Raw genomic sequence first — 26,051 nt, 5'->3', positions numbered from 1 at the left:
AGATTTCATCACAAAAGAAGACACACTACTTATGTACTTTTGCGGCTGAACACTGCTACTCTACTAAGAGGCATATGATTGGGTTGTTAGTGTTGGTACGTGAAAGGACTTCAGATCCCATGCTTTCATCCACAAAGCCTGAGAAGGTGCTGAAAGAGAGTATGAGGGGATATAAGGGAAATGGTGAGTTGGCTGTCACATTAAGAAGAAAATCTCATCCTTTGCAAGGAAGGAAAAGTGAGGGGCAACTGACTGCTGTGGATAATCATCCGATTCCCAGCTTTAATTACAGGAGAGTCTCTACCCTTTGCAGAACCTGGGATATAAGGCAAAATATGCAGTCACTATTTTGTGAGAAACTAGCCTGCTTCCCTAGTGTTTTTAACTAATGAAGTCACAGCAATATTAACACATCCATGTAGATGACTCAATCCTTCTAGGTGTGCTAAGCCTTTTGGGGGCCATCCTTGGTAGGACGTACTTGCAGCTTCACTAAAAACAGAAATCCAAGAGTTTTGGGCAGCTGGCTTTGGGCAGTATTTTGTCTATTTTTATAATTTCGCAACATTTTAAAACAGATTATTTACAGGTATTTGATATGATTAAGAAGGGGCATGTTAAATGATTTGCAAAGGTTTGTAGAGACAAAATTCTACTGAAATATACTGGAAATTAAAGTAAATGGTAAAATAAAAGATGACTGATTTATTTTTGAAAATTCCAGTTTTTATGATGTTTATGTTCATATATTTCACACTTTGAGTAGAATCATGTTTATATCCAGCAATAATACCTATATAGTATTTTGAAGAGCTTTCCCATGCACTACCACTGGTATTAGAGCTACAAGCATAAATGGCCATTCCATTATTTTTTTAAGAGTGATCTTGTCACAAAACATGCTCACTAAACATGAAAGAACTGAAGGAATTATTTAGGGAAAAATTAAATTATTACATGACTCCATAAATGATAGCAATTTTATTGTAGTGTAACTTTTTAATATTAACAATAAAAAGTAAAAACTTCACTGCCGAAGTGTTATGCATAAAAGAAACTACCTCACAAAGTGCTGGACCACTGGTTCATCTTTTTTACTGTTGTCAGCACTTACTGGCAGCAACTTTCCAGAATTTCAGAAAGAAGGCTTTTCCAGCATAAAGTGGAGATATCTGTGCTTTTGAGATTTCAGGACTTTGCCATTTTTGCTGCACATTTTTGCTTGCACAGCTAACCCTCTGGAATAAAAATATTTATATTTTACAAAAAACATTTAGATTTTGCAAGGTTACCTACACTTGCTGTATTCAGCTGTATGGTTTTAAAAATGCTGAAATAGCAGAATTAGAAACAGGATATTATTATTCTCTCTTTCTCTCTCTCAACATAAAATTGAGGAAACCTACTATAAGCTCCTTAGGAGAGAACTGGGATGGTAAATGGGAGGGGGGGGGTGAGACGGAGACCTTGAATGTAAAGGATGAGAAAATACTGAAGTAGAGTAGTAAAATCAAATTAACTGGAAACAACATCTTCTAAAGAACTAGGAACAGCTTGTGAATCCAGCCGACGGCAGTATAGCTTAGACTACCAACTGGAAACCTTACACAGTAAGTATTAGGCACATATGAGGCAGACATTTATCTATCAGAGTGTGTGTGTGGGGGGTGGGGGGATAAGTCAGAAACAGTTTTTTATATGAAAAGATTTGTGTTAAAAAAGTCAACAATAATATTTTAGGTATTGTGAAATTCTTACCCAGAAAATGCTTTAAATGTCATGACACTATCTGATGCCTACTTTGAACTTGAATGTGCAAAAATGGATTCTCTCTCTCTCTCTCTCTCTCTCTCTCTCTCTCACACACACACACACACACACACTTCATATATTCTGTAGACAAATACAGTTCAGAACACTTTTTAAAGCCATTTACTTTTGTTAGAATGTCAGATAACAAACTCTTAAGATTGGTAGTTTTAGACTAGAGATAAGTATCTCCTAGTCTGCCAGCAGAAGACAGCCAGTTCACTAAGTCCATCCAGGCACTCTGAAGAGAAAAGGTGCATCACAGCCTGCTTTTTACTTGAGCAGCCCCCTCCTCAAGTGAGTCGCTCAGCCCCCTCCTCAAGTGAGGAAAAACAGCTTATTCTGAATTAGATTGTCCTGTAGAGCCTAGAATGTAAAAGATCATCTAGTGACTTCTGCAAAGACAGAAAAGTTCTTTTCATTTTTCACTTCAGTGAGTGCTTGCTAGGGCAGCTGTGTAGCCTCACATATTGACTTCTGCCTATGCAGCAGTTTTCCAAATGAATGAATAGGGTGGTCATGTTGATTAAAACCAAAAGCACTGTGCAAGGCACTGCTTCTGCTAAAGAGGAACCTTTCCATAACCAATGTGAAAGGTGAAGGAATAATACTCTTGAGCAGTGCTCCTCAACAAGATGTTTACAGCTATAAATCCCATCAGCCCTAACCACCGGCTGCACCTGACTTGGGTTGCAAACTGACCTAGGTGCCTCTCCCACTGTGAAATTTACTATTTCAATGAGGGAAAAGTGCTTGCCAACCTTGCTCCTGCATGGCAGGTTACTTTTCTGGCTAGGCTGCTGCTTGGAATGATGATGTTCCAGACCAAGAATGTCTACACATACATTAAGTAATACAATCCTGTAGAGTTTCATGCCTTCACAAGCATCTACATTTGCTAGGCCAAAGCAGAAAGCTCATCATGAAGCAGAATACAGAATTTTCTTCTAACGTCCATAATTTTATGTATTTTATTTATTCTATGATTTTTTTTTGGTATTTATACACGGGATTTTAATGATTGTAAGCTGCCCCGAGGCTTATGCGGTGGGGGCGGCATATAAGCTGTCTAAATAAATAAATAAATAGAAGAAAAAAGAAGCAATTCCTTTCTAGAAGGAATCTGAGGTTGTAGAATGCATGGCCAGATGAGACATGTATTAGAAATATGCCTTGCAATTTTATTAACAAAATATGCCTTGCAATGTTTCCTGAATGTTAGCATAGGGTAATGCTAATATTCTGAAAGAACTTCAAGGCATACCTTTTCAGGCAGCATTTTGGAATTTCAATTGTGGTATTAAATTATGTATATCTGCTGCTATAAATTAGATGTGTTGCATTTTGTATGTTAACTGTTCGTTAAGTTGCTTGGATTTTTAAAGTTTTTGTGGTTTTTAAGATGCTTTTTTTTAAAACAGTAACTGAATAATTACTTGTTCTAGACTCTAGCTCAAGTGGGTAGCAATATCAGCTAGATGCCCTAGATGGAGTCACTGAAGCAGTTGGTGTGAGCTTGAGTGGACTCCGGGGGATGGTGGAGGACAGGAAGGTCTGGAGGAATGTTGTCCATGGGGTCGCGATGGGTCGGACACGACTTCACAACTAACAACTTCACGACTAACAACAACAACATAGATAAGCACAGTATACCAAGAACATATATATTCTAAAGAGCTCATGGTACAATATACGTTTTATTTCACTGCATGTATATCTGAGATATACAGAATGCAGCCTTTAAATCAGGGTGGGTCACACTTTGTCTGGAGCCACCAAGTGGTGGTGAGCACAGCAATAGCCAGTGGTGAGAATACGCAGAGCCAAAAGTGGATGGTTCATTTTTTTTTTTTCATTTTCTTGTTAACTCCCTTTAAGGCTCTACCTTCTCACAGTGTTCTGCCATAGAAGGGACAGATTACTTTGGTTTGAACTGACTGTATGCAGGGGGCTTCTGAAATCTACTCATCCTTACTTTAAGAGCGCCCCCACTGTCACACTTTTTTAAAAAAACCAGAAAACCTTCAAGAAAAAAAAAAACACACTGAGATCCAACCACTGAAGGTGATTTGTAACAGAAAAATTGTCCATCTTGCTTACTATGTGGCATCTCTGGAATTCTGCTTGTTACAGCAATTGTGGGAGGAAAGTGTACAGTGAGTCTGGAAAAAGAATAGGTGGGTTAAGTCATGGCTTTCTTGTCTCACATTGTATAAGAGATGAAGGTATAAGTGGATTTTGTCAGTCCTAGAAACTATATTGATAGCAATCAGCACAAGGATTTGCCAGGGACAGGGATTGTTTTGGATATGGTTTATTCTGCAAACATGGCAGATGGGAGCATTTCTATTCTTTGATCTTAATTTAGCAAGGGTGCTTACTCAAAGCAAATTCCATTTATTAAGAATATGTAGATTAAATTTTATTGGGTATATAGAGGCAGAAGAGATTACACCTTTGCTACACCCTGCAAGCAAATATAATTAACGGTCTCATTATAAAACCAAGAAAGATTTTTCACTTCCCAAGAGTAACTTTTAAGGTAAAGCAAACACTTGAAGAACATATAATTGTTGCTTCATATAAAATGTATGTATGCATGCATGCATGAATGTCTGAATGAATAGGAGGCATCACGGCTAAACAGGGGAAAAGTACCAATTGCCCATAATAATCCATTCCGGTTAACAGAGATGGTTGATAGCACTTGAAGACTGTAGCTCCAATGCCTTCTGCAAAGGGAAGAAAAACTTATTTATCCTTGTAACTTTATTTAAACATTTTCTACCCTGTCCACCACTAATGTTTCGGGATGGCTTCCAATAAGAAACAAAACAAATAAACAAAACAAACACAACATCCAGCAAGTCAAGACCACAGTTAAAACCAACTAGACATTAAAATAGTTGGGAAAAAAAAGATTTCCGTCTGACACTGAAAAGAATAAAGCATTGGTGCCTGGTGAACCTCTCCAGGATGCCACCGCAGAGAAGGCCCTCCTCCTGATCTCCTTTCCGTGATAACTGTACTTGACTTTCAGAAAATAAAAGAGAAGCCCTGATTATTCCAAACTAAATACCTCTTCTCTGTAGCTAATAACAATCCGCCAGTGTGGTGTAGTGGATAGGAACGTGAGATTTGGACTCAAGCAATATGCATTCTAGTACCCACTCAACCGTGGAACCATTTGGGTGACTTTGGGTCTTTCACAGACTCTCAGCCCAATATACTTCATGGGGTTGTTGTGGGGATAAGACTGAGAGTATCGGTAGGAGAATGAGTAAGCTGCTTCGAGTTCTTTGTAAAAAAAAAAATAAGGTGGGATATAAACAGTGCTTTTTTTGTCATAGAACGCACCGGAACAGAGTTGCGGCACCGTTTTTCAATGGATTTTCCGAGTTTTAAAAGTAACTTGAAAATTTGATGTTTGGTCCACGTGGATTTGAATCGCTCTGTCGAGCGTAACAGGTTGGCGGCAAAATCATTAAAACGGTGCATGCGGGCTGCTTGTGCATCAAGTCCGATGCATGCATACTGTGTCTGCGCTGGTTGAGATGGCGCTGCTCGGCTTGTGATTGGTCATGTGGTTGCGCACTGAGTGCTTACTGTGGGCAGCGACCATTATGTTTTGTTACACAACTGACGTGTGTGGATGAGTGCACAGTGATTGACTACGTGTGAAAGATAAATAATTTATTTTAAAAAATGGTGAATTGAAAATCTTTTTTAAATTTTTAGTGTAAAAGTGTGACCCCAAATTTAAAAATGAAAAAAATTACTAATTACTTTCAACCACCAGTCCTGCTAATAAAAAGGCCAGAATATTAACAGACACAATGACAGAACACATAGATACGAACAGCAGGGAAAGGAGTCGAGAAGATTTGTCGGACGAGAATTGGACAACATTTTGGAATTTACTATGAACATTTGCCTTAAATACAATAAATTATATTTATATTAAGAACTGAATATATAATTTTTAAATAAAAGATTAACACGATGTGAGTTCCAGCACCTTTTTTCTTACAAAAAAAAAAGCACTGGATATAAATATAATAAATAAAACATCGCAACTATAACTAATAACTTTGTCACATTTCTAGTATTACCACTAATAAAACTGCAAAGGGTCAGGTTAAAACAGGATAGGCATGAAAAGTGGTAAACTGATTTTGTAGCGTGTAATTTTATGTATTTATTAAACTTTTATCCCATTTCATTAGCCACAGGGCTCCCAGATATAAATTGTAATTTATATAATTACAATGTAATTCCAGATATAAATTGTCCTGAAGTGACAAAGCACCTGTAGCAGTCTGCTGAGCAGGTGAGCTGTTTTCCCACCTGGCAGGCCTGGACCGGACCGCACTGCTGCTTGTTGCTGTGTAGCTATTGTACCTGCTGTGGGGGAATAACTGCTGAGAGCCCTCCCCTGATGAAGTATACCTTGAGCCAGTCCTGGGAAGCAGCATATAATGGCAAGAGCTACTCCTCTAATATCTGGCTGACTGATTTTCAGAGACCTGGCAGAAGGGGTTCCCTCTTAAAGCATGAGGAAAGATATAGGGCAAAATGAAGCATCAGGAAGGCAATTGGTGTGGTTATAGGTAGGAGGAGGTTTGGCATTAGGAGAAGGATTAGCCAGGTAAGGGCTAACAAGGCCCACACAGTGACCAGTTGTACCGTGCTCTGGCTCTACTCCCACCAGGAAGTTTGTACTTGTCTTTTGGAGATTTGATGCTGCTTTCAAATCTTGAAGTGGTTAGGAGCAGCACCTGGCAATGTCACACCAGGTTAAGACTTTCCTCTGTCCTATACAGACAGCACATGATGGACTGTTAAAATGATTGTCTTGAGTTGCTTGTCACTGATGTTTTAGTTATTTTACAGTGTGAATGTATTTTAATAGATAATTGTTTTGCATATTTTATACTGTATATTGCCTCAAGTCTTTTTTTTTAGAATGTAATCTAAGAAACCAAGTAACAAAACAGAAAATATGTACTGCATTCATTTTGTCACACACACACACACACACACTATGCCAAGCATCTGAACCTGCAGATAACTGCCAATTTCACAACAGAATTGGTTTTATTTTTATCATAATTATTTAACATTAATTACACTGATACATATTTCTAGAGGTTGGAAAATACATGAACTTTTCTACAAATTCTCTGGAATATAAGCAAAAAATGCCTGTAAACAAAGAAAGAAATGTGACAATTCTACCTGTGATACTGTAATTTAGGGCAGCGGATGAACTACATCTTTATGTTGGCAATATGTTGCATTCTAAAATCTGTTGTGTTTTTGAACTGCTGGGCTATTATCTTTGGACAACATTCACACCAGGAGGCAATCCTGCTACCATAATTTCAAAAACAAAAAGGTCATAAAGACAAATTTTACAGTTCTGTTACCTTTATCAGCTAACAATAATTCCTCATAATGCATTTCACCTGCCAAGTACCTATAACTTGCAGTTCCCTATATATCAAATGTATTAAGTAACAATCATAAAGGAGGTTCAATACTGTGAAATAATTAATCTACAGGGAACAACACAGAACATTAATTTTGAGTCTGGTATTTTGGTATGCTTATGTACATTCTTAAAAATACTGATAACACAATCTTCTACATGTCTACTCAAAAGTAACTCTCACTGAGTTCAGTGGAGTTTGTTCTTAGAAAACTGGTATTGCAATCTGAATATCTCAGGGTCCTTGGTCTATTTTTAATTTCTCTTCAGATATATTAAAATAACATATCTGTATATTTTAGATTCAAAATACATCTGTGTTACAACCTTTATTTTTCCTTACTGGGGTAGTCAAGAGGACACCAAAACAGGTCAAATAGTAGAATTTATTTCTATATGAAGCCATTTTTTCTGTAAATCATGTTATATAATTTTAGTCAAATGTTCCCGAATCTTGATCAAATCATATGTGTTTCAGCCTCAATGCTATTGGAAAGGAATGATGATGAATGTTGGGCTACAATGAACTCTTTTCTATACACACACAAATCATGACTAACTATGACACAATTTAATCAAGTTCCTGGAAAATGAACTGAAAAATAAATTATAATATCCAATTTTCATGCATGTGATAGATCTGAACTTTTACTTCTTCAGTGAAACATATTAGACTAGCAGCTAAAAACTGTTTATACACCTTTCCCAATGTACTGTACTCCTGTGGAGTGTCAGCCTTCAGGTAAATGGATTCAGTATCTCCTATAAAAGATTAATCTGTTTTCACAGATGATAAATCAGTATTTAAGGCAGCTGTTCCACTAGAAATCACACCAATAAAAGCACATAATTGTCCACTAGTACAAATGCTTTATCAAGCTTTAATGACTCCCAAACCTTTCATGCTGCTTGGTCAACTTAACTGATGACTTAGGAGAGTGTACATAATAGGCAAATGGTTTGATAAAGTTTCACCTACTTAGCTGAAATGATTCAGCTGAAATAATTAAATGATTCAATGTGCTGAAATATTGGCCTATCATTAATTTTTAAAATACTTTCTGCTCAAGTAATTAAAATCAACACATAATTAAATACTGTATCATGTTTCTAATTATGGCAGAATCCTGAAAAAAGGAACAACACATTAGCAAATTACTTTCTGTACTGTGTCTTCACATCTCTCATTAAGTTACTGAACATGATCATACATTTATTTATTATATTTATAGCCTTCCTTTTTTTCCTTGGAAACTCAAGGTGGCTTGAGTCACCCAAAGTATGACTCACCCAAAGTTAGCTCCATTTTAGCTCCATGGCTGAATGGGGACAAGAACCCAGATCACCTGAGTCCCAGTCCTGCACTCTTAACTGACTGAATACCATACAGGCTGTTTCATTGGTTAACACACTTTCATCAGTTCGCAATGCCAATGAGGTGCTTCACACAGTAAATTTGCCTAATCAAAGATGAGATATTTGTCCTAATATGATCTAAGTTATTACTAGGTCCAATATCAGATTGTATACACTGTTCTTCCTCCTTAGAGCAGCCACAGAGAAATTTATGGGACTTATTTTATTTTTATTTATTTTTCGATTTATATCCTGCCTTTTTCCTATGAAGGGCTCAAGGCAGCTTACATCATTCTCCTCCTCCATCTTATCCCCACAACAACCCTGTGAGGCAGGTTGGGCTGAGAGTCTGTGACTGGCCCAAAGTCCCCCAGTTGGCTCCATGGCTGAGCAGAGACTAGAACCCAGATCGTCTGAGTCCCAGTCTCATGCTCTTAACCACTACACCACACACTGTTACTGCTATGCTACAGTAACATTAACTAACCCAACATTTTGGGTGGGTACCAAAACAGATATGATGCACATATACATTTCTAATTTTACCTCAGACTACAAGCTTAAGCTTCACTTTTTCCCACTCAGTTTTGGCAATAATGTTTGCTAACAGTTTCAAGTATCATATGTCACAGGCTAAGAAGCTAGCCTTCTCTCATCTTCAGACATATATAGGGGAGGATGGGAAGGCATCCACTTCTAATCCATCCTGTCCATTTTGCAGTGCTGAATTAGTTCACTACAACCATGTGCCGGTGACTAGGCAGCTCCAAGAAAGCTTTTATTTCCTAGAGTTTGGAGACTATGCAGGCAATACTCTACACAATCAAGGCTTAGGTTTATGTAAACATTCTCAACAGGAGTTGTAACACAGATGGCATTCCACTAACATTATAATTGCTGTTCATCTACATAAGCTAAAAGACAGCCCTTGCACTGCAGATCTGTTAATGTGGTAATCATCATTCTGTGCCTAAATACACACAGACATTTGTAACTCTAGCTAGCTGTTACGGAAGAATGGAAGGTCACATAAGTACAGGGGGCATCTAAATAGAATGCAAGGGCTAAGCTGAAATAATTACAATATATAAAGTTGTACAGCTGAGAAGCAGAGAACATCTAAGTAGCTGAAAAGATATACAAGCTTCTCTGATAACACTGTGTTCATACTCCTTAATTCGTATCTGTTTACCAAAGATGAGAAATTCTTTGTGATAATTAATATAACAACACTAATCATGCAGCATTAAAGAAAATTGCTTGCCTCCAGAAAATGGCATCTCTGAATTACAGTGATCATGAATGTATATACAAGAAAATAATCTAAGGGAAGAATTAAGTTACACTGTGAGCTTTGGGACAAAGCAGCAGTATTGGTATTGGATACATTGAATTAAAGTCCCACAGTTTAAACTCTTAACTAACAGAATAAGGGGGAGCATAAATTTCAGGCTTTTTATATATTTTGAGAATAACTGCAGTCTTACAAGGTCCTAAAGGATTACCTGCTTTCCAGTGGCACATTACTGCCAAGGACCCAGCTGTCCTGCAGCTGGACCGACTCGGGTGTGGTTTGCAGCTCGGCGGGCAAAGCAGCCGGCGGGGCCGGACTCTGGTTCCTCCTATTTGTCAGTGAGTTTCTGTTAAGGGAGGTGATAGATGGGTGATGCTGTGCTGAATGCTGCTTGTGAGAAGGTGGCAAAGGTTGCAGGGTCGACTGGCCTTGGTTATTTGGAGGTTGCTCTGAGAAGAAAGAAAATTAAAGTTTGTTATACATCATCCTCACCTTAGCTAGAGCTAAACAGAAACTGAAATGAAAGTCTATTGTCCAAAATATTGGCATATTATTCTATTTGTTGGCTTCAATGACATTAAGAGTAAGTTTACCCTTGGTAGGCAAAGATCTAATTAATATACAACAGATGGTACAACTGCTTTTGGTTTTAATTTGGTTTTTTAAAAAGTGGTTTTATTAACACCTACAGAAGATAGCATCTGACAGATCCCCTAACATGCCTTTAGAACTGTTTTTAACAAACCAACCCTGAAATTAAATGGGTGATTTCAGTAGAATATAAAGGTTTTTGAAATGCATATAATCCCTATAATTATTTAATGGAGTTTTTTAAAAAGCTTTATTTAACTGTAATAAATTATTACACGCTAGTTGCTAAACAGAAGTAGACTACTCTAGTTTAGTGCATTTCAAATAAGGCAGATCTGCACTATGATCTGCTAATAGATGCTAAGTATTCTTTAGCAGAAGGTCACTCTGTGAAGCAGATGTTGCTTCATGGATATTTAACAGACTGAATCACATCTGATTACAACGTCAGAAGACTCATATACTTAATGACCGTTACATCCATTAGAACACATTCAGAACAGATTTTCCAATTTCACACTATGTGGTATAACTGTGTTTTAAAGCAAGTCACAGGTAATCAGAATCATACCACCACGACAATGATATAAATATGTCATGGGTTCCAAGAAAAAGTGCACTTATTACTTTAGCAACAGAAACCAATAAGTCTATAGTTAATAAGAGCTATTTTCCATCTTCTGTAGACACACACCTGTCTCTTCAACACATGTATCTGCCATGTACACAAGATATTAACATGGATTTAATTCAGTTTCCTCCTGTTGATTCCAGTGGTAGCAACTTGATTTGAAACTAACATAATTGTGATTTGGGCTAACAGAGGCACTAGTTCAGTGCAGTCACTAAAACAGTCCACAAAGGTTTCTCAGACTCTGGCATAGAAACAGCTCAACAAAATCAGATGAAGAAAAATGTTATCATTCAGTTAGCATACAATTAATCAGCTTTGTCTTTACAACACCAGTGGGTGCCTGTGCCTATGATTAGAATTGCTATAGAAAGCTTTAAGGTACATTCACAGCTAGCTACAGGATAATTTAACAGGCTAAAGCCCACAAAGGCTTTTTTTCAAGTCTGCTTAAACCTTTATCTGATTTAGATTAGAAGTTAATTATCAGCTAGTAGAGAATTAACTTTCATCATTATGTAAAAATACATAAAAAATGATTACTTACACAACAGGAAACCCTATCTTAAGTCTTTTTCTTTACACAGGATACTAAATTTGTCTCTGCTTTTAGAAGACACTCTTTTCCCCATGCACTTCTTCTCTAATATCTAACATGTCTAACAGAATCTCCCTTATTTTTGGCACATACTGTCTTTAGTGAAATTGTTTATTATTTGTGTACCATGAGAAACGTCAGTTCTACCATTCATCAGCAATCTACAACATGCAAGCTTAAGACAAGCTGTCCATATTTTTATTTGCAGAGTAGAAGACCCAAGTCACAATAAGCAGGGGGAAAACCTATTTTCTGTGACTCCTGAGACACACACAAACTAAATATTTAACTTAAGCTTTAGAGGTATTTTTTAAATTTTTATTTAGATTAATCTCCATCTATAGTAATCACCAATTAGTTTTGACGCAAGGCCACTCTTAAGATAGCATAGCATAAGCTGGTTGTCAGACTTTAAGAACCCCTTTGTTGGATAAGACCAAGAACTAGGCCTGAGTCTTCTTGGTTAATTAAAGGGATGTGCCCTTACTGTTTAACAATAGAGAAGGATGACAGGAAGAAATATGAGATAGTTTCAGAGGTGAGTTTTCAGAGGTGAGTTTCCAGAGGCTCATAAAGAAATTACAAGAGAAGGAATTATTCAAGTGCGTCTGATTCATGGCAGAATATGAATGGGATGAAAAATTGAGTGACATCAGGTGCTGAAAAGAGAAAAGGGAAGAATGAAGGATTTGGTAAATTTCCACCCACTCCAGTGATAGCTGAAGGAGCTAAAACAGGAGTAGGATGTTAGGGACAATAAGATGAAAATTGATCCGATCCTTGCATCCAAGAACTAGAAATACTATAGGGTCCTTAGGAAGTCTGAGCAACAACAAAGCTAGTGGAGGACACAGTATTCCAGCTGAGCTATTCAAAATCCTAAAAGATGATGCAGTAAAAATGCTACACTCAAAATGCCAGCAAACTTGGAAAACTCAACAGTGGCCACAGGATTGGAAAAGGTCAGTTTACATTCCATTCTAGAGATCAAATTGCCAACATATGCAGGATCATGGAGAAAGCTGGGAGTTCCAGAAAAACATCTACTTCTGCTTTATTGACTATGCTAAAACTTTTGAAAGGTAGAGCAAGGCTGTATATTGTCACCCCTGCCTATTTAACTTATATGCAGAGCACATCATGCAAAAGGCTGGGCTAGATGAATCACAAGTTGGAATTAAGATTGCCAGGAGAAATAACAACAACCTCAGATATGCAGATGATACCACTCTCATGGCAGAAAGTGAAGAGGAACTAAAGAGCCTCTTGATGTGGGTGAAAGAGGAGAATGCAAAACTTGGCTTGAAACTCAACATCAAGAAAACTAAGATCATGGCATTTGGTCCTATCACTTCCTGGCAAATAGAAGGAGAAGAAATGGAGGTAGTGACAGATTTTATTTTCCTGAGCTCCAAGAACAGCACAGACAGTGACTGCAGCCAAGAAATTAAAAGACGCTTGCTCCTTGTGAGGAGAGCTATGGCAAATCTAGATAGCATACTAAAAAGCAGAGACATCACCCTGCCAACAAAAGTTCATATAGTCAAAGTAATGGTTTTCCCAGTTGCAATGTATAGCTGTGAAAGCTGGACCATAAGGAAGGCTGAGCGCCGAAGAATTGAGGCCTTTGAATTGTGGTGCTGGAGAAGACTCCCAAGAGTCCCTTGGACTGCAAGGAGATCAAACCAGTCAGTCCTAGAGAAGATCAACCCTGACTGCTCTTTAGAAGACCAGATACTGAAGATGAAACTCAAATACTTTGGCCACCTAATGAGAAGGAACAACTCATCAGAGAAGATCCTGATGTTGGGAATGATTGACAGCAAAAGGAAAAGGGGACAGCAGAGGATGAAGTGGCTAGATGGAGTCATTGGGGCAGCGGGTGGGGGCTTGGGTAGACTCTGTCAGATGGTGGAGGACAGGAGAGCCTGGAGGAATGTTGTGCATGGGGTCATGATGGGTCAGGCATGACTTTGCAACTAAACAAAAGAAAGAAAGACAGAAGGACAGAGAGAAGGACAGAAAGAAAGACAGAAAGAAAATCAGTTTGGATGGAAGCATACTTTAGCATTAAGGGAATGTGCCTGTTCTACTCTGAGACTTATGAATTCCCCCTTCCTGCCTCTTTTTCCAGCATCTGTTTTAGGAATGAAACTAACTGTAATTTGCTATTATGTCAGACAAACAAACACTGGCAAAGTCAAACACTAGTTTATTTAAGCAGACCAAGATCTAAGCATGGATTTCCAATAATGTCTACTTTCGATACAGCCAGTTTGGTGCAGTAGTTAAGAGTGTCAAACTTGGATTAGGACCTCACATGGCTGATTGACCTTGAACCCGTCAATCAGCCTAACTTATTGCAGAGCATCATGAGCAATATATGCTGCCTCTCACATTAAAGAAAGGGCAGAATAATGTAGCAAAATTAAAGTTTTCAGTTTGGGCATAAGAACAAACTGTAGTTAAACCAGGAAGTGGATAGGTCAAATTTATTCTTCTAGTGCAGGGATCCTCAAACTTTTTCAACAGGGGGCCAGTTAAGAGGTGCCAGCAGTGGGTGTTGGGCGCCAAGAAGGTGCCGATGGGGGGGGGGGGGCAGACCGGGGGGGGGGGGCATGCGGGGTGAGGCACCAGCTTGCTTGCAAGGAGATTGTTTTCTCCAAGCAGTCCAAAACGACCTCCTCACAAGCAAGCCACTGCCAGGCACATGGCGAGTGCAAAACCTCTGGGGCGGGCCGGTTAAATGGGCATGGTGGGCTGGATCTGGCCTGCGGGCCTTAGTTTAAGGACCCATGTTCTAGTGCATGCTGACAGTGGGAAAATGTTTGAGCAGCCTTATTTTCAGAATTGTAAAGCATGGTTTCCTTACCATTCCCTAACCCGATATCCTATAGATGTGTTTCAGAACTTCCATCATCCCTATTCAGCCCAGCACCAGAGAGGCTAGTTTAACATTATAGCCAAACCAGGCTAAACAGATTGTCAGTTAGATGACATTATATTGATAAAAACCTTTAAAGGCAAAAGATAGTTCAGTTTGTATTTTAATCAACTTTCTTTACTCCAGTTATTGGGGGTTTAAAGATTATTTTGATTTAATATACTAAAGACTTCAGCCCTGAATTGTCTCTGTTAATTTCAGGGTTTTCAACTAGGGAAACTTGCTATTATTCCCTTATAGAACAGAGCTAGTAACACTAGACAACTGACAACTTCAAAGTAAGCAGTTTTATGACTGAGTCTGAGGTGGCCAATTACTGTGCTTTTCATAACAATGTGGCAGCTGTATGTTCAGGAGGCGCAGTCTCTCCTGTCACACTGCTGCAAAGATGGGAGAAGCCACACCTGTCAAGTTTATTCATTCCATACAACTATTAAAGGCATGGGAACACCTTTCAAAGCCAGGTGTTGGCAATCCTAATTGATACATATAGAGAAAGATTCTTTTCAGTCTTACTGAAATGTCAGTCAGCTGATGAGTAATTCTGATGGGGCTGCAGCCAAATGTTTCCCATTTCTCTGACTGACAGTTCTGGTTTGATGGTAAGTCAGAAAGAAAAGAAAGACATCCAGCCTCAAGGATGCAAAGATTATAGCTACAGTAAATGTTTTGGAAGAATGTGCAGATTCAAGGAAATGAAGAAATATACAGTCATACTACTACATTAATTTATCTAAGGTAGGGAAAGAGAGATTATTTATGAAGTCAAATAATACAAGATACCATACTGTTCTTAATATATTGCTCTGCTATTCCTGATCTGTTCCATAACACCACAGATTAGGTACAAGCATGAGAAAGATGCATGCTTCACTATATAAATTGTCTTCATTAGATCAATACACTCAAGAATGCATGTTATGAAAACTGATGGGCTGAAACAAACTGATAGGAATAGGGAGTGCCTTGATATGAGCTTTAACACTCACTGTAATAGTTGATTCTCCAGGATTAGAGATAAAAGCGCACTGCTTAGTTCTTTAGTTTTTGAGAAATGTTTGACAGGAAGCAAACTGACAAGTAGGTTTATCATTTAATTATTAAGGCATTTAAAAAGGTCACAATAGAAAACCATGTATTAGGTGAAAGTATACGGACAAAGAGCAGGCAGACAAGAAAAGTTTCTGGTTAAAAATGGTTCAGTACATAACAGTAATAATTGTTTAATTAAAGAATTAAATTAAAGAATTACAACATAAACCAATTGTCAAGGAAAAATAATTTGTCATGTGCTTTATACTATATGCTTTTTAAAGCAGCCACATCTCTGGGAACTGTCAGCCAATTTTATCTAATGCACAGTTTTCTACTGTATCCTGCTTAAATTCCATAACAATTAAATAATAGAATTAAAAATTATTTATCTTCTCATCAAATATTTTTCACTTGATAAAGAATAACATACTGAAGCAGAATTTAATTTAATATGAATAACACAGGTACCTTAACTAACAAAACTAAAAAATGTTTTGCATGAAATTGCATTATATCCAGGGGAGTAAGGTTTAGAATGTTTGCATAATCTAGTATGCATAGAATTTATTTATTTATTTATTTATTTATTTATTTATTTATTAAAACATTTCTATGCCGCCCCTTGTCAAGGCCTCGGGGCGGCTTACAACATCAAATACAAAATACATTAAAACAATAACAATTAAAATATTTAATTTTACATATTTATACAACATGACAAAATAAGCACAAAATACCTATGTATCACTGTTATTTAATTAGCTGAATTTCTATCTTGTCTTAACGTCAAGGTGGGTTGCAATCAAACTACATCATATTTCAAAGTTCAAGACTTAATTAGTTCCCCTTGTATCACATCGTACGGTCGTAGGAAGTCCAGATATGTAGCCGTATTAATCTGTACCAAACAAAGCACTCTTTGGGCTGGTTCTCAAACGACAAGAAGCCACTGCGAGTGACTTTCCCCAAGGAGCTTTTTGTCACAGCACCAGCTGCCACTTTTAAGAACTCAAGCTGCTGCAGGGGGCACAACACTACTTGTTTTTATAGGTAAACCCAGGAAAATTGGGGTGGCTGACAAACCACACCAAACCCTAAAATAGGCTATGGGGGTTCTGGGTGGCTTGTTAACCACCTAAACAACCCATTCTTCCCAGGTTCAAACTTAATTACAACTGGGAGTATGTTCCAGTACAGCTTGAATTTCAGTATGCAAAAGAGAAAGCCCAGTGTGTCCTGGTGTCATGCACTGATCTGTCTAGTTCAGGCATAATATTAATGTTACGAGTATGTGTGCTAAGTGTGTCCATCCCCCCACCCCACAAAGGAATATTTTTAAGTGTACTAAATGAAAGCGTGTGAAGGCAACTCAGTGATTTGCACAATCAATTAATCCATTTGCCCAGCTAAATTTTCCCATGTCCCATAACACATATATAGGTATGTGGACACAATCTACCGTTGAAAAACAGAATAGAATGGAACAAGAAGAAATATTCATCTGTTGCTAAATGAACAAATGTAGAATTACTATAGAGTATATGTGGTCATATGACTAGGAGTCCCTATTCATCAAGGAATTTCCATTCAACTCATTTCTAGAAGATCAATTATCAGCTCAAATGCATGTAAGAACCTCCAGCTTTTTTCTGCTCTCCATTTGATACAAGAAAATAGGTGTTTTTTGAAACTGTTTAATTCTATAGCACATTTCTGAGCTCAATGGTTCAGTAAACAGCAAAGATGTCACCAAATCATGGGATTACCAGTTTAGAAGTGAATCTGGTAGTTCTTCTTCTCCACAACTATTTCCAGACTAAAACTGGGTTTATAGCCTATTAAAGGTCCAAAATAGATCCAGACTGAGTTTATGCCTTCCTAAGGCCTGTAGGTTCTGATGCACAACTGCAATGAAATCACTGGTATGTGCTTTCAAGAAATCTTATCATCCCTCACACAGCAATCCAAGAGAGTGGGGCAATATGCATGGCCCAATCAACATCATTGTTTATTTCTTGATATATGGAATAAACTTGCCAAAGTAACTGATGCGAGACTCAATGGATCAAGAGTCAGTTAATTCTTTTCTTTACATTGAAAATTTATTTACATGGCTTAGTAGCAATAGCTTGTATTTTGTTTTTTGCAATGTGCATATTTAATATGCAAATTTATTTAGGAAACTTTCCAGTAATTTTTAAATATGATTTAAGAAAAATGAATACTTTAATTGAAAAACAAAACTTTTACATGCACAGCAATATGCAATTGTTTGAATGTGTGGTATTCTTTGTTAAGAATTGACTATTATTCAGAATTCTGTATAACTTATACTGCTTACATTTGTGCAGAGCAAACAACCTTACATTTGTGCACCGTGTGCTGGAAGACCACTTTGGTAAAATAATGAGCATTACAATGTCTGCAATTATATTTCCCAAAACTATCCTGCAAGACTGAAGTCTATCATTATCTATTAAATATTATTTGTAATATCAGGATTCTGTCTCATAAACAGACTGCAAACTAAGACTCCAAATGAGATGAGATGCTATATTTGTCACCTGAATATCTATCCTTGATCACTATTCTTTTTGCGGTTAATAAAAAGTACAAAATAGTCAGCTAGGGAAGGGATGATATATGGAACTAGACTAGAAAGGTTAACTCCTTCTTTCCCCACTATAAGCCTCAGAAAAATCCACCTTCTCCTGCTGTCTCTCTGGCATAGACATATAGATTTTCTTTTCTCACCCCCTGCCCCCTGCTGCCTAACTTCTGTTTTGCTGGTATTGCTTTGGATGCTTCAATTTGTATCCAAACAAGAAACACCATGAATTAATTCTGTTAACACGATTTATGTTTGAAGTATAAAAAGCAGTGCTTTTTTTGCAGGGGGGTGGGGAGAGAAAGGTGCCAGAACTCACGTCTTGGGGTCACACTTTTACAATAAAAAAGATTTTCAATTCACCAACTTTTTTTGAAATAAAGAACTTATTTACCTTTTGCACATAGCCAGTCACTCTACACACACATAAACATATAATGGTCGCTGCCGGCAGTAAGCACTCAGCGCGCAACCACATGACCAATCCCAAGCCGAGCAGTGCCCTCACAATCAGCACGGACACACAAGCAGCCCGCATGCACTATTTTAATGATTTTTGCTGCTGACCTGCTACGCCCAACTGGGCAATTCAAAATCACTTGGAAAAACCCATCAAAAAAAGGTGCCGGAACACTGTTCCGGTACCGGCATTCTATGACAAAAAAGCCCTGATAATAAGTATCATTTGATGAAAGTTTTCATCCAGGAAAAAACAAAAAACCTAAGAGCCACTTTCCCCACAATACGTAGAAGTGATATAATAATGTTTTGGATTGTGTTGAAGGAATAACAGGACATCTGATCCTTGTCCTTTTGTAAACTTTAAATTGCTTCTGCTGTAATTAGGGCTAACATCATATGAGAGCCAGCTGAATGTTTTAATAACAATTTATTTTATATTGTTATTGTTTGTATTTTAACTTTATGTTGTGAGCCGCCCCGAGGCTTCGGCGAATGGGGCGGCATAGAAATGTTTTAATAAAATAAATAAGTAAAAGATGTTTGTCAGTAAATCAGGGTATGTTCACTCAACTATTGCCACTTTGGATTGTGGTACGTTGGTAAATTTCATTTTTGTACTCAGGAATATTGAATGGTATGGGGAAAAGGCCAGGATTTATAAGCAGTAACCTTGTCATGAAAATAAAGATGCTGCACATGATGTCACTATTTTCCTTATGCACCTTTTGTGGATTCCCAGAATTTCCAAATACTACAGGCTCTCAGGGAGTTGCTGGATGAGACTATGAGCTCTTATTTCTTCCCAGTTAAAGCTAGGCAAGTAAGTCATCAGTTTCCTGGTATGTCCTAATCAACAGTTTGGTTTATTTGGCTTAAATTCCCAATGCAGTAGTGAGATACAAGTCTTAGCAGGCAGGTTTTTATTTTGGTAGCACTATGAAGGAAGGCTGCTTTGTATGTGGATTTCAACATTGTAAAAAACAAGCAAGCAAACATGCAAACAAAAATAACAAAACCAGATGGATGAAATCTGTTCCATAATAAAACTTAAGACACATGCCCATAGCAAGCTGCTACAGGATTGTTTCCATAGCAGCAAAACTGTGGATACTACTTCTCACTTGGCAAAAATAATAACCAAGTATTAATATAGTGTGCACAGGATAAAACAGACATATTTCTCAATTGTTCACATGTCAATGGACATTTAGAACTTGTCAAGCACTACACAAATATATCTGAGTAAAACAATATAGCACATACTGTGTAAGGACGGAGGGCAAAACTTCTGTGTGGTGAATGGAAAGGAGGAGGATTTATTAGGTTAGGATTTTTTTCCTCCAGTTTTCCTGCAAAGGAGCTGTACATGCTCACTTTAAAAACATATTTCGATTAGATGTAATTGATTCCTGCCGCACATTACAGCATTTCCACACAAAGTCATGCAATCGTTCCTTCAGGTTTTGCAAACAGGCTCTTTGTGCTGTGGAGGCAGTCAGCTAAATTTAATGCTTAAATTAAGGACTTTATGCTTAGCCATATTTATATTCCACTTTTCCCCTTCAAACAGGCAGTCACTAAATGGAGCTTGTGAAAAATAAATAGCATAGAAATGAGAGCTGGTAATTAAGCTGAGGGTGTTGACCTGCTTTCAGGATACCAGTCACTGATAACCTCTCAGGCTGTCCCAGACTATCACAGAAAGAAAATATAGAGCGGTGTCATCAGTACTGATGAAATGCCCTCCACATCTGCAGATGGCACCCACTCCATGGTTTTATGTAGATGTTGAAATACATAGGGGAGAAAATAGAAATTTGTTCAGCTTATATTTTGATGTAAACTTATCAAATTTACACATCCTGAACCAATACATAACTCAATATATATATATGTATCAACATTTATACTTTTCCAGTTTTGCAGTGCAATTATCTAATAAAAATTGTGTACAAAAATACATTTTGGAAAATGGCATATGGAAGTGCATTATCTCAGAGTAAATTGGTTTAAAAATACATACAGTAGGAAAACTGCATACAAGACATGTATGGATTTGGAGAAATGTGTATAAAATTATTTTGTATGTGGAATTTTAAAAGAAAGTATTTAGATTGCTGTAGAAATGGGATGAAATTAACATGAACTTTGAAAAATAAGCTGCATGAAACTGACATTAAAAGGTTTGTTATTCCCCAGTTTGAATGGTTTCGAATGATTTTATCTGAAAAATGCCTTGCTAATCACAGTCAGCTTTTGCAGTATCTTGATGGCACTGATGTGAAAGGCTATGAACCACCGAGAAAAGCTGTGAGAAGTATTAATGCTGGCAGAGAAGTAAACTTTCTTTGCCGCCATCATCACCACAGTGTAGCCCTCAAATGGACGTTCCTGTGTTGAACTGAATTTGCTACAACTTTTTCCTTCACTGGCGGCCCACCCATTTCATTAGCAAAAGGTTCCGAGAAAACCAGGGAGTTCTGGTAGCTCTATGAGTGAATAAAGAATGCTCAAGAATAACCAAGTTAATGGTATTAGATTTCCCCCCCCATTTTAGAGCCCTTTGGCCTTAGCAAGACTACTAGTCATGCAAACAGGAAAATCTCACAGAGCTATTAGGAATCTGTTTGGATCCATAAGTCTCCAAAAGTATACAATTTAAATGAGTCAGGCAGAGATTCGTGTTCAGGCTGGGTTCTGTAAAAGCACTGTTAACTGTTCTTTGCTTAAATATTTCTTTCTTAAACAGATCTCTGCCTTGCTTCAAGGACTCTTCATTTGCCCAAAGGAATTTATAAAAGATTGTTCCTTCTGACACGGCTACTTGAACCCCTTTACTGTGACTGAACCCTAGATCTATAAATTCTACTAAGAGCAACTATCAGTTTACACATTTATCATACTATTATTCCAGTTTTTATGCAATTAAATTCTGTTTAATTCTGCCCAATTCTGTTGGGCAGCAATAGAGAACGAAAGAGTACTGCCAATCATCACACAATTGATTGAAAATTGCTCCAACAAAAATGCCTCAGGGACAAAGGAATATGCACCCTTCTGCTGAGGAAAGGTTCACACAGTACAAGCATAAATACGGGATGGGGTTGGGGTGACATGGCTATTCCACACTGAAGTGTACATTTGTAATCCATGTAGAGAGTCCTCAGACTAATTTAATGCGAAATATAAATTGAATAAACAAGTGAACTGGACCTAGTAAATATAGAACAATTTGTTCATAAATAAGAGAAAATTCATTTGTAGCCGTGTATCTGAGCTGGATTATATTTAAGAAGCCTGCTAATTATGGGGTAAAAAGACCTAATTATTAGCATCGGTGAAGGAGCATGAAAAGGTGGGAATATGTAAACAAAATATACACCTGAGTGAAGTGGTTTATGTAATTTCAAACTCAAGAAGTTGTAAGAAAGAGGTAGAAACAAGGTAAATGCCCAATTTATACACATGCACACACAAACATACAACAGATATACATATATTTATTACTTTGCATTTATACTGTGCAAGAAACCCAAGGCAGTTTCTTCCCTCCATTTTATCCTTACAACAGCAACTCTGTGAGGTAGGCTAGGCTGAGGGACAGTGACTGACCCCATGTGCCCAATGGGTTTCGTGGCTGAGTGAGTACTAGAACCCAGATCTCCTGCGTCCCAATCTAGCACTCTTAACCACTTAGCCACTACACCACACTGGTTCTCAGTGTGCATATGTGTATTAAGACCCATTGAAGTGTGGTGGGGAACCATACTGGGATAACACAATAGGAAACAATAGGAACATTCTACTTAGCTTGCATGCTTCACAATAGAACAAAACTTCCCAACTGTTTTTGTTCACAATTCTCTAAAAGTTTTTCATCCTTCTCCTCCTGATGTTGCCCATTGTCTTCTTTGTTGTTGTTTTCTTCCATTGCATTTATATACCTCCCTTTCTCCTCTTATGATGAACCCAAGGCAGATTACACAGCTCCATTTTATTTTCACAGAACCAACCCTGTGAGGTGGATTGGTCGGAGAGCTTGTAATTAATCCAAAGTCACCCAGTAAACTTCATGGCCAAATGGAGACTAGCAGCTCCAGGTCACCAGTCCAACACTCTTACCACACACTGGAATCACAGAAGTGTAGGGTTGGAAGGGACCCAGAATACCATCAGATTCAACCCCCTGCTATGAGTGTGGGACATCAAGTTACACCATCCCACTCAGATGTCTGTCCAGTTGGATTCTGAATCCCTCCAGTGTGGGAGAGTCCTCAACTTCCTTAGGGTAATTAGTTTCATTGTTGTACTGCTCTAACAGGAATGTTTTCCTGCTATCTAGGCTGAATCTGGTTTCTTGCAACTTAAGTCCATTAGTCTTTGTCTTGAACTCTGGGATGATCGAGAAAAGATATTGTTCTTTTCTTCATTAGAGCCTTTTAAGTACTCGTACCACCCCTCAGTCTTCACCACATTGGCTTTCAAGAAGACTTGTCAAGTGTAGTAGGGCAGAGAGGGAAAGAGAGAACAAGGATATCAACCTGTAAATGAATGTAAACTATCAACTGAAATTGAAAGAACCCACAACCACTGAACCAATGCAATGACAAGTTGCTTGTATGTAAGGATGGGACACATCAATCAACTTTCCCAAAACACAAAATTAGGATTTTTGAGTACTCAAGATGTTCACTCAAAAGAGTTCCACGTGCTTGCCATGGTTTCATTATGAACATGCTGAAATCCTAATCTAGCACCTTCTCATTCTTTCCTGTTACCTCCTCCTCCAAGCTAAAATGGTTTACTTTGGGGATAGCATAACAGGTAGTAGAAAATTCCCAACAACACAGAAGAGACCTGTTAAAAATAGAGACTTTTCTTAAGTGTGATGGAAGATGTGGGGACAAGCAAGGAGAAGAAGTGAGGTGCAGACTTCCATTTAAGTCAGCTCCTGCCTGATGAGGAATTGATTAAATCTATTTGAGGCACTTATTCAACCAGAAGGAAAGGTTCTTGAACCTCTGTTTTTCAAAGAGTCACTCTATATAACTGTAAATTCCTCAGGGCAGGAAACTGCCTCTCGCATAGACTATGGCAATTTGGGGACCCCTAGATGTAGGTAGAAGAGTTAATCCAGCTTTTTATTTAAAGCACTACTCTTTAGCCTCAGTTAGCCTGAAATACAATGCATATGAGTAAGCAGGCTGGTGGTAGCGGCAAAAAGATGGAGTGTTGTTTAGTTCCTATACACCCAGCATAGAGATCAAGGGCAGCTAGACAAGGGAAGCGTTTGCACTCAATATAAAAATAAGGCTCTCTATTCCCTCTCTGCAGACTTCAATTGCTCTGCAGGCTAGTAAGTTCTAGAGATTCACTTCAATGTATATGCTTATACTTCTCCCATTTAAATAAATATAATTTAACAGTATATATATTTAGTTAGGATAATGTCCTAAATCAACTTTTCCTAATCTGGTGTTCTCAGAATATTTTAAACTATAACTTCCATCATCTGTAATAAGCCTGGTCAATGGATGCAAATTGAAGTCCAAACCTTCTGAAGGCCATAAAGTCGGTGGAGGTTGTCCCCAGATAAATACATAAATAAGGTCCAAACCACCAGGGGGTATTCTGCTGCAGATGTGTTTTCAAGTGAAAAATGAACATGTAAGCAAAATCATTAAGGAATATTTCTTGCTACAGTGCAATAGATTAAAATCTTTTCTTAAAAATGGTAGGCACTGCAAAAAACTAAAGAGTAAATGAGGATGGAGGAAGCTTTCAAGGTTCATCCAGTACCATCTTTCTTTTTTTAAACAACTTTTTAAACAACAGGTACATCTAGACATTAGAGAGAGCAAAACAGTTCTGGTTACATACACAACTTTGTTACGCCATTGCTCATCATATTTGTTTGGATATCAGTCCTAGAAACTCTCTTTCCATTTCACCAAAGGTGCTCTGAGCTTCAGATTAATGCACCTTCCAGTTTAACAGCATGATGCATTCAGTAACATTCAAGTCAGAATAAACTTTAAAATGGTAAGGTAATTAAAACAATTCTACTTTCCAGATTGAATCTATTTCCATTCAAGTAACTGAGCCCATTTTCAACAATGAAATGGCCATCACCTCCCTATGTAATTGCAATGTCTATTATCTGGGAACCATGAAAGAAGATTAAAGGAGAGGTTTGTGTATTTGCATACTCCATTTTAACTTACTAGAAGAGACAAAGGACAATAGAAAGAAAATGCCTACAAACGATTCTGGGGGAAAATAGTAATTTTTGAAAGGTTTGAGAACACAAAACAACCGTACAGCCATGTTTTAATTTATACACACATGCTGATATATCTGCTTGAAATGAAGATATTTTTGTTTCTTAAAGAGAGAAAAGAAATAGGAATGAAGCTATTTATAGCTGTGAGTATATATACTTCCATTAGTCAAAGTCAAGTTGATTTTAAAAATCACCTAATGGAGAACCACCTTCAGATGGTCTCCTTCGAGTCGATGAATTCTCAGCTCTGTTTGAAGTTAATAATGAATATGTGTGGCCCAGCCAAACAATATAGAAGTTCTCTTTCTACTGTGACATTTCTGTCCTTGGGCAGAGTCTAGCAGAATAAATAAAAGACAGAGAGATCACAGCTCATGATTACAGCCAAACTCATGATCACCCTTTCTGATTTAAGCATCAAAGTGGAAGAGACATAAGCAAAAATCTAAAATGCATGTAATCTAGGATAAAATGCATATACAAACAGAGTGTAGGACTGCTACACTGTACCCTATGAAGAAAATAAGGTTCATTTATATCACCATTAGAATTAACAGGCACTGCAGTCTAAATTCTATGAAGTTTCCTTCTTCTAATTATATAGCCATAAAAAGTTTTGCATATTTCATGAAAGGAAGATAAATTAATACGTTTGCTTTCCTCCCTTCTCCATGCAAATTCAGTACAAAACATAAGATGCAGACATTATGTTGTAAAGTAGCTTTATAGTATCTTGATACTTTACAAAAGAGTTTCATTTTTCATTTAGTTTAAGCTCACTAACTTAAGAAGCCTTTAAAAGTCTCCCATCCATTCTGCTGGTAAAATGAAAGTGGTGGAGTACAGGGAAATCACATGCAAGGCATCCTTGAGCATTTATAAAGCAGTGGTACTTAAACCAGTGAGAAAAGGCTACAAAAAGTAAAAATATACAAAACTGCAGAAAGAG

At 37.6% G+C, this 26,051-nt stretch overlaps 1 protein-coding gene across 7 annotated transcripts in view; it reads right to left on the bottom strand.

Moving 5' to 3' along the window:
• TENM3 (teneurin transmembrane protein 3) overlaps window positions 1-26,051 on the bottom strand; it is a 384,209-nt gene that overhangs the window by 164,731 nt on the left and 193,427 nt on the right. For all 7 annotated transcript variants that reach the window (XM_044449875.1, XM_044449876.1, XM_044449877.1 and 4 more), the window contains one exon: window positions 10,162-10,399. In XM_044449875.1, coding sequence (XP_044305810.1) covers window positions 10,162-10,399 — 238 coding nt within the window. The remainder of the gene's footprint in view (window positions 1-10,161; window positions 10,400-26,051) is intronic.

This window comes from Varanus komodoensis, unplaced genomic scaffold (assembly GCF_004798865.1).
Source record: "Varanus komodoensis strain SLA01 unplaced genomic scaffold, ASM479886v1 scaffold61, whole genome shotgun sequence".
Classification (NCBI taxonomy): Eukaryota; Metazoa; Chordata; class Lepidosauria; order Squamata; family Varanidae; genus Varanus; species Varanus komodoensis.
This window is presented reverse-complemented; position numbering and strand designations above follow the sequence as displayed.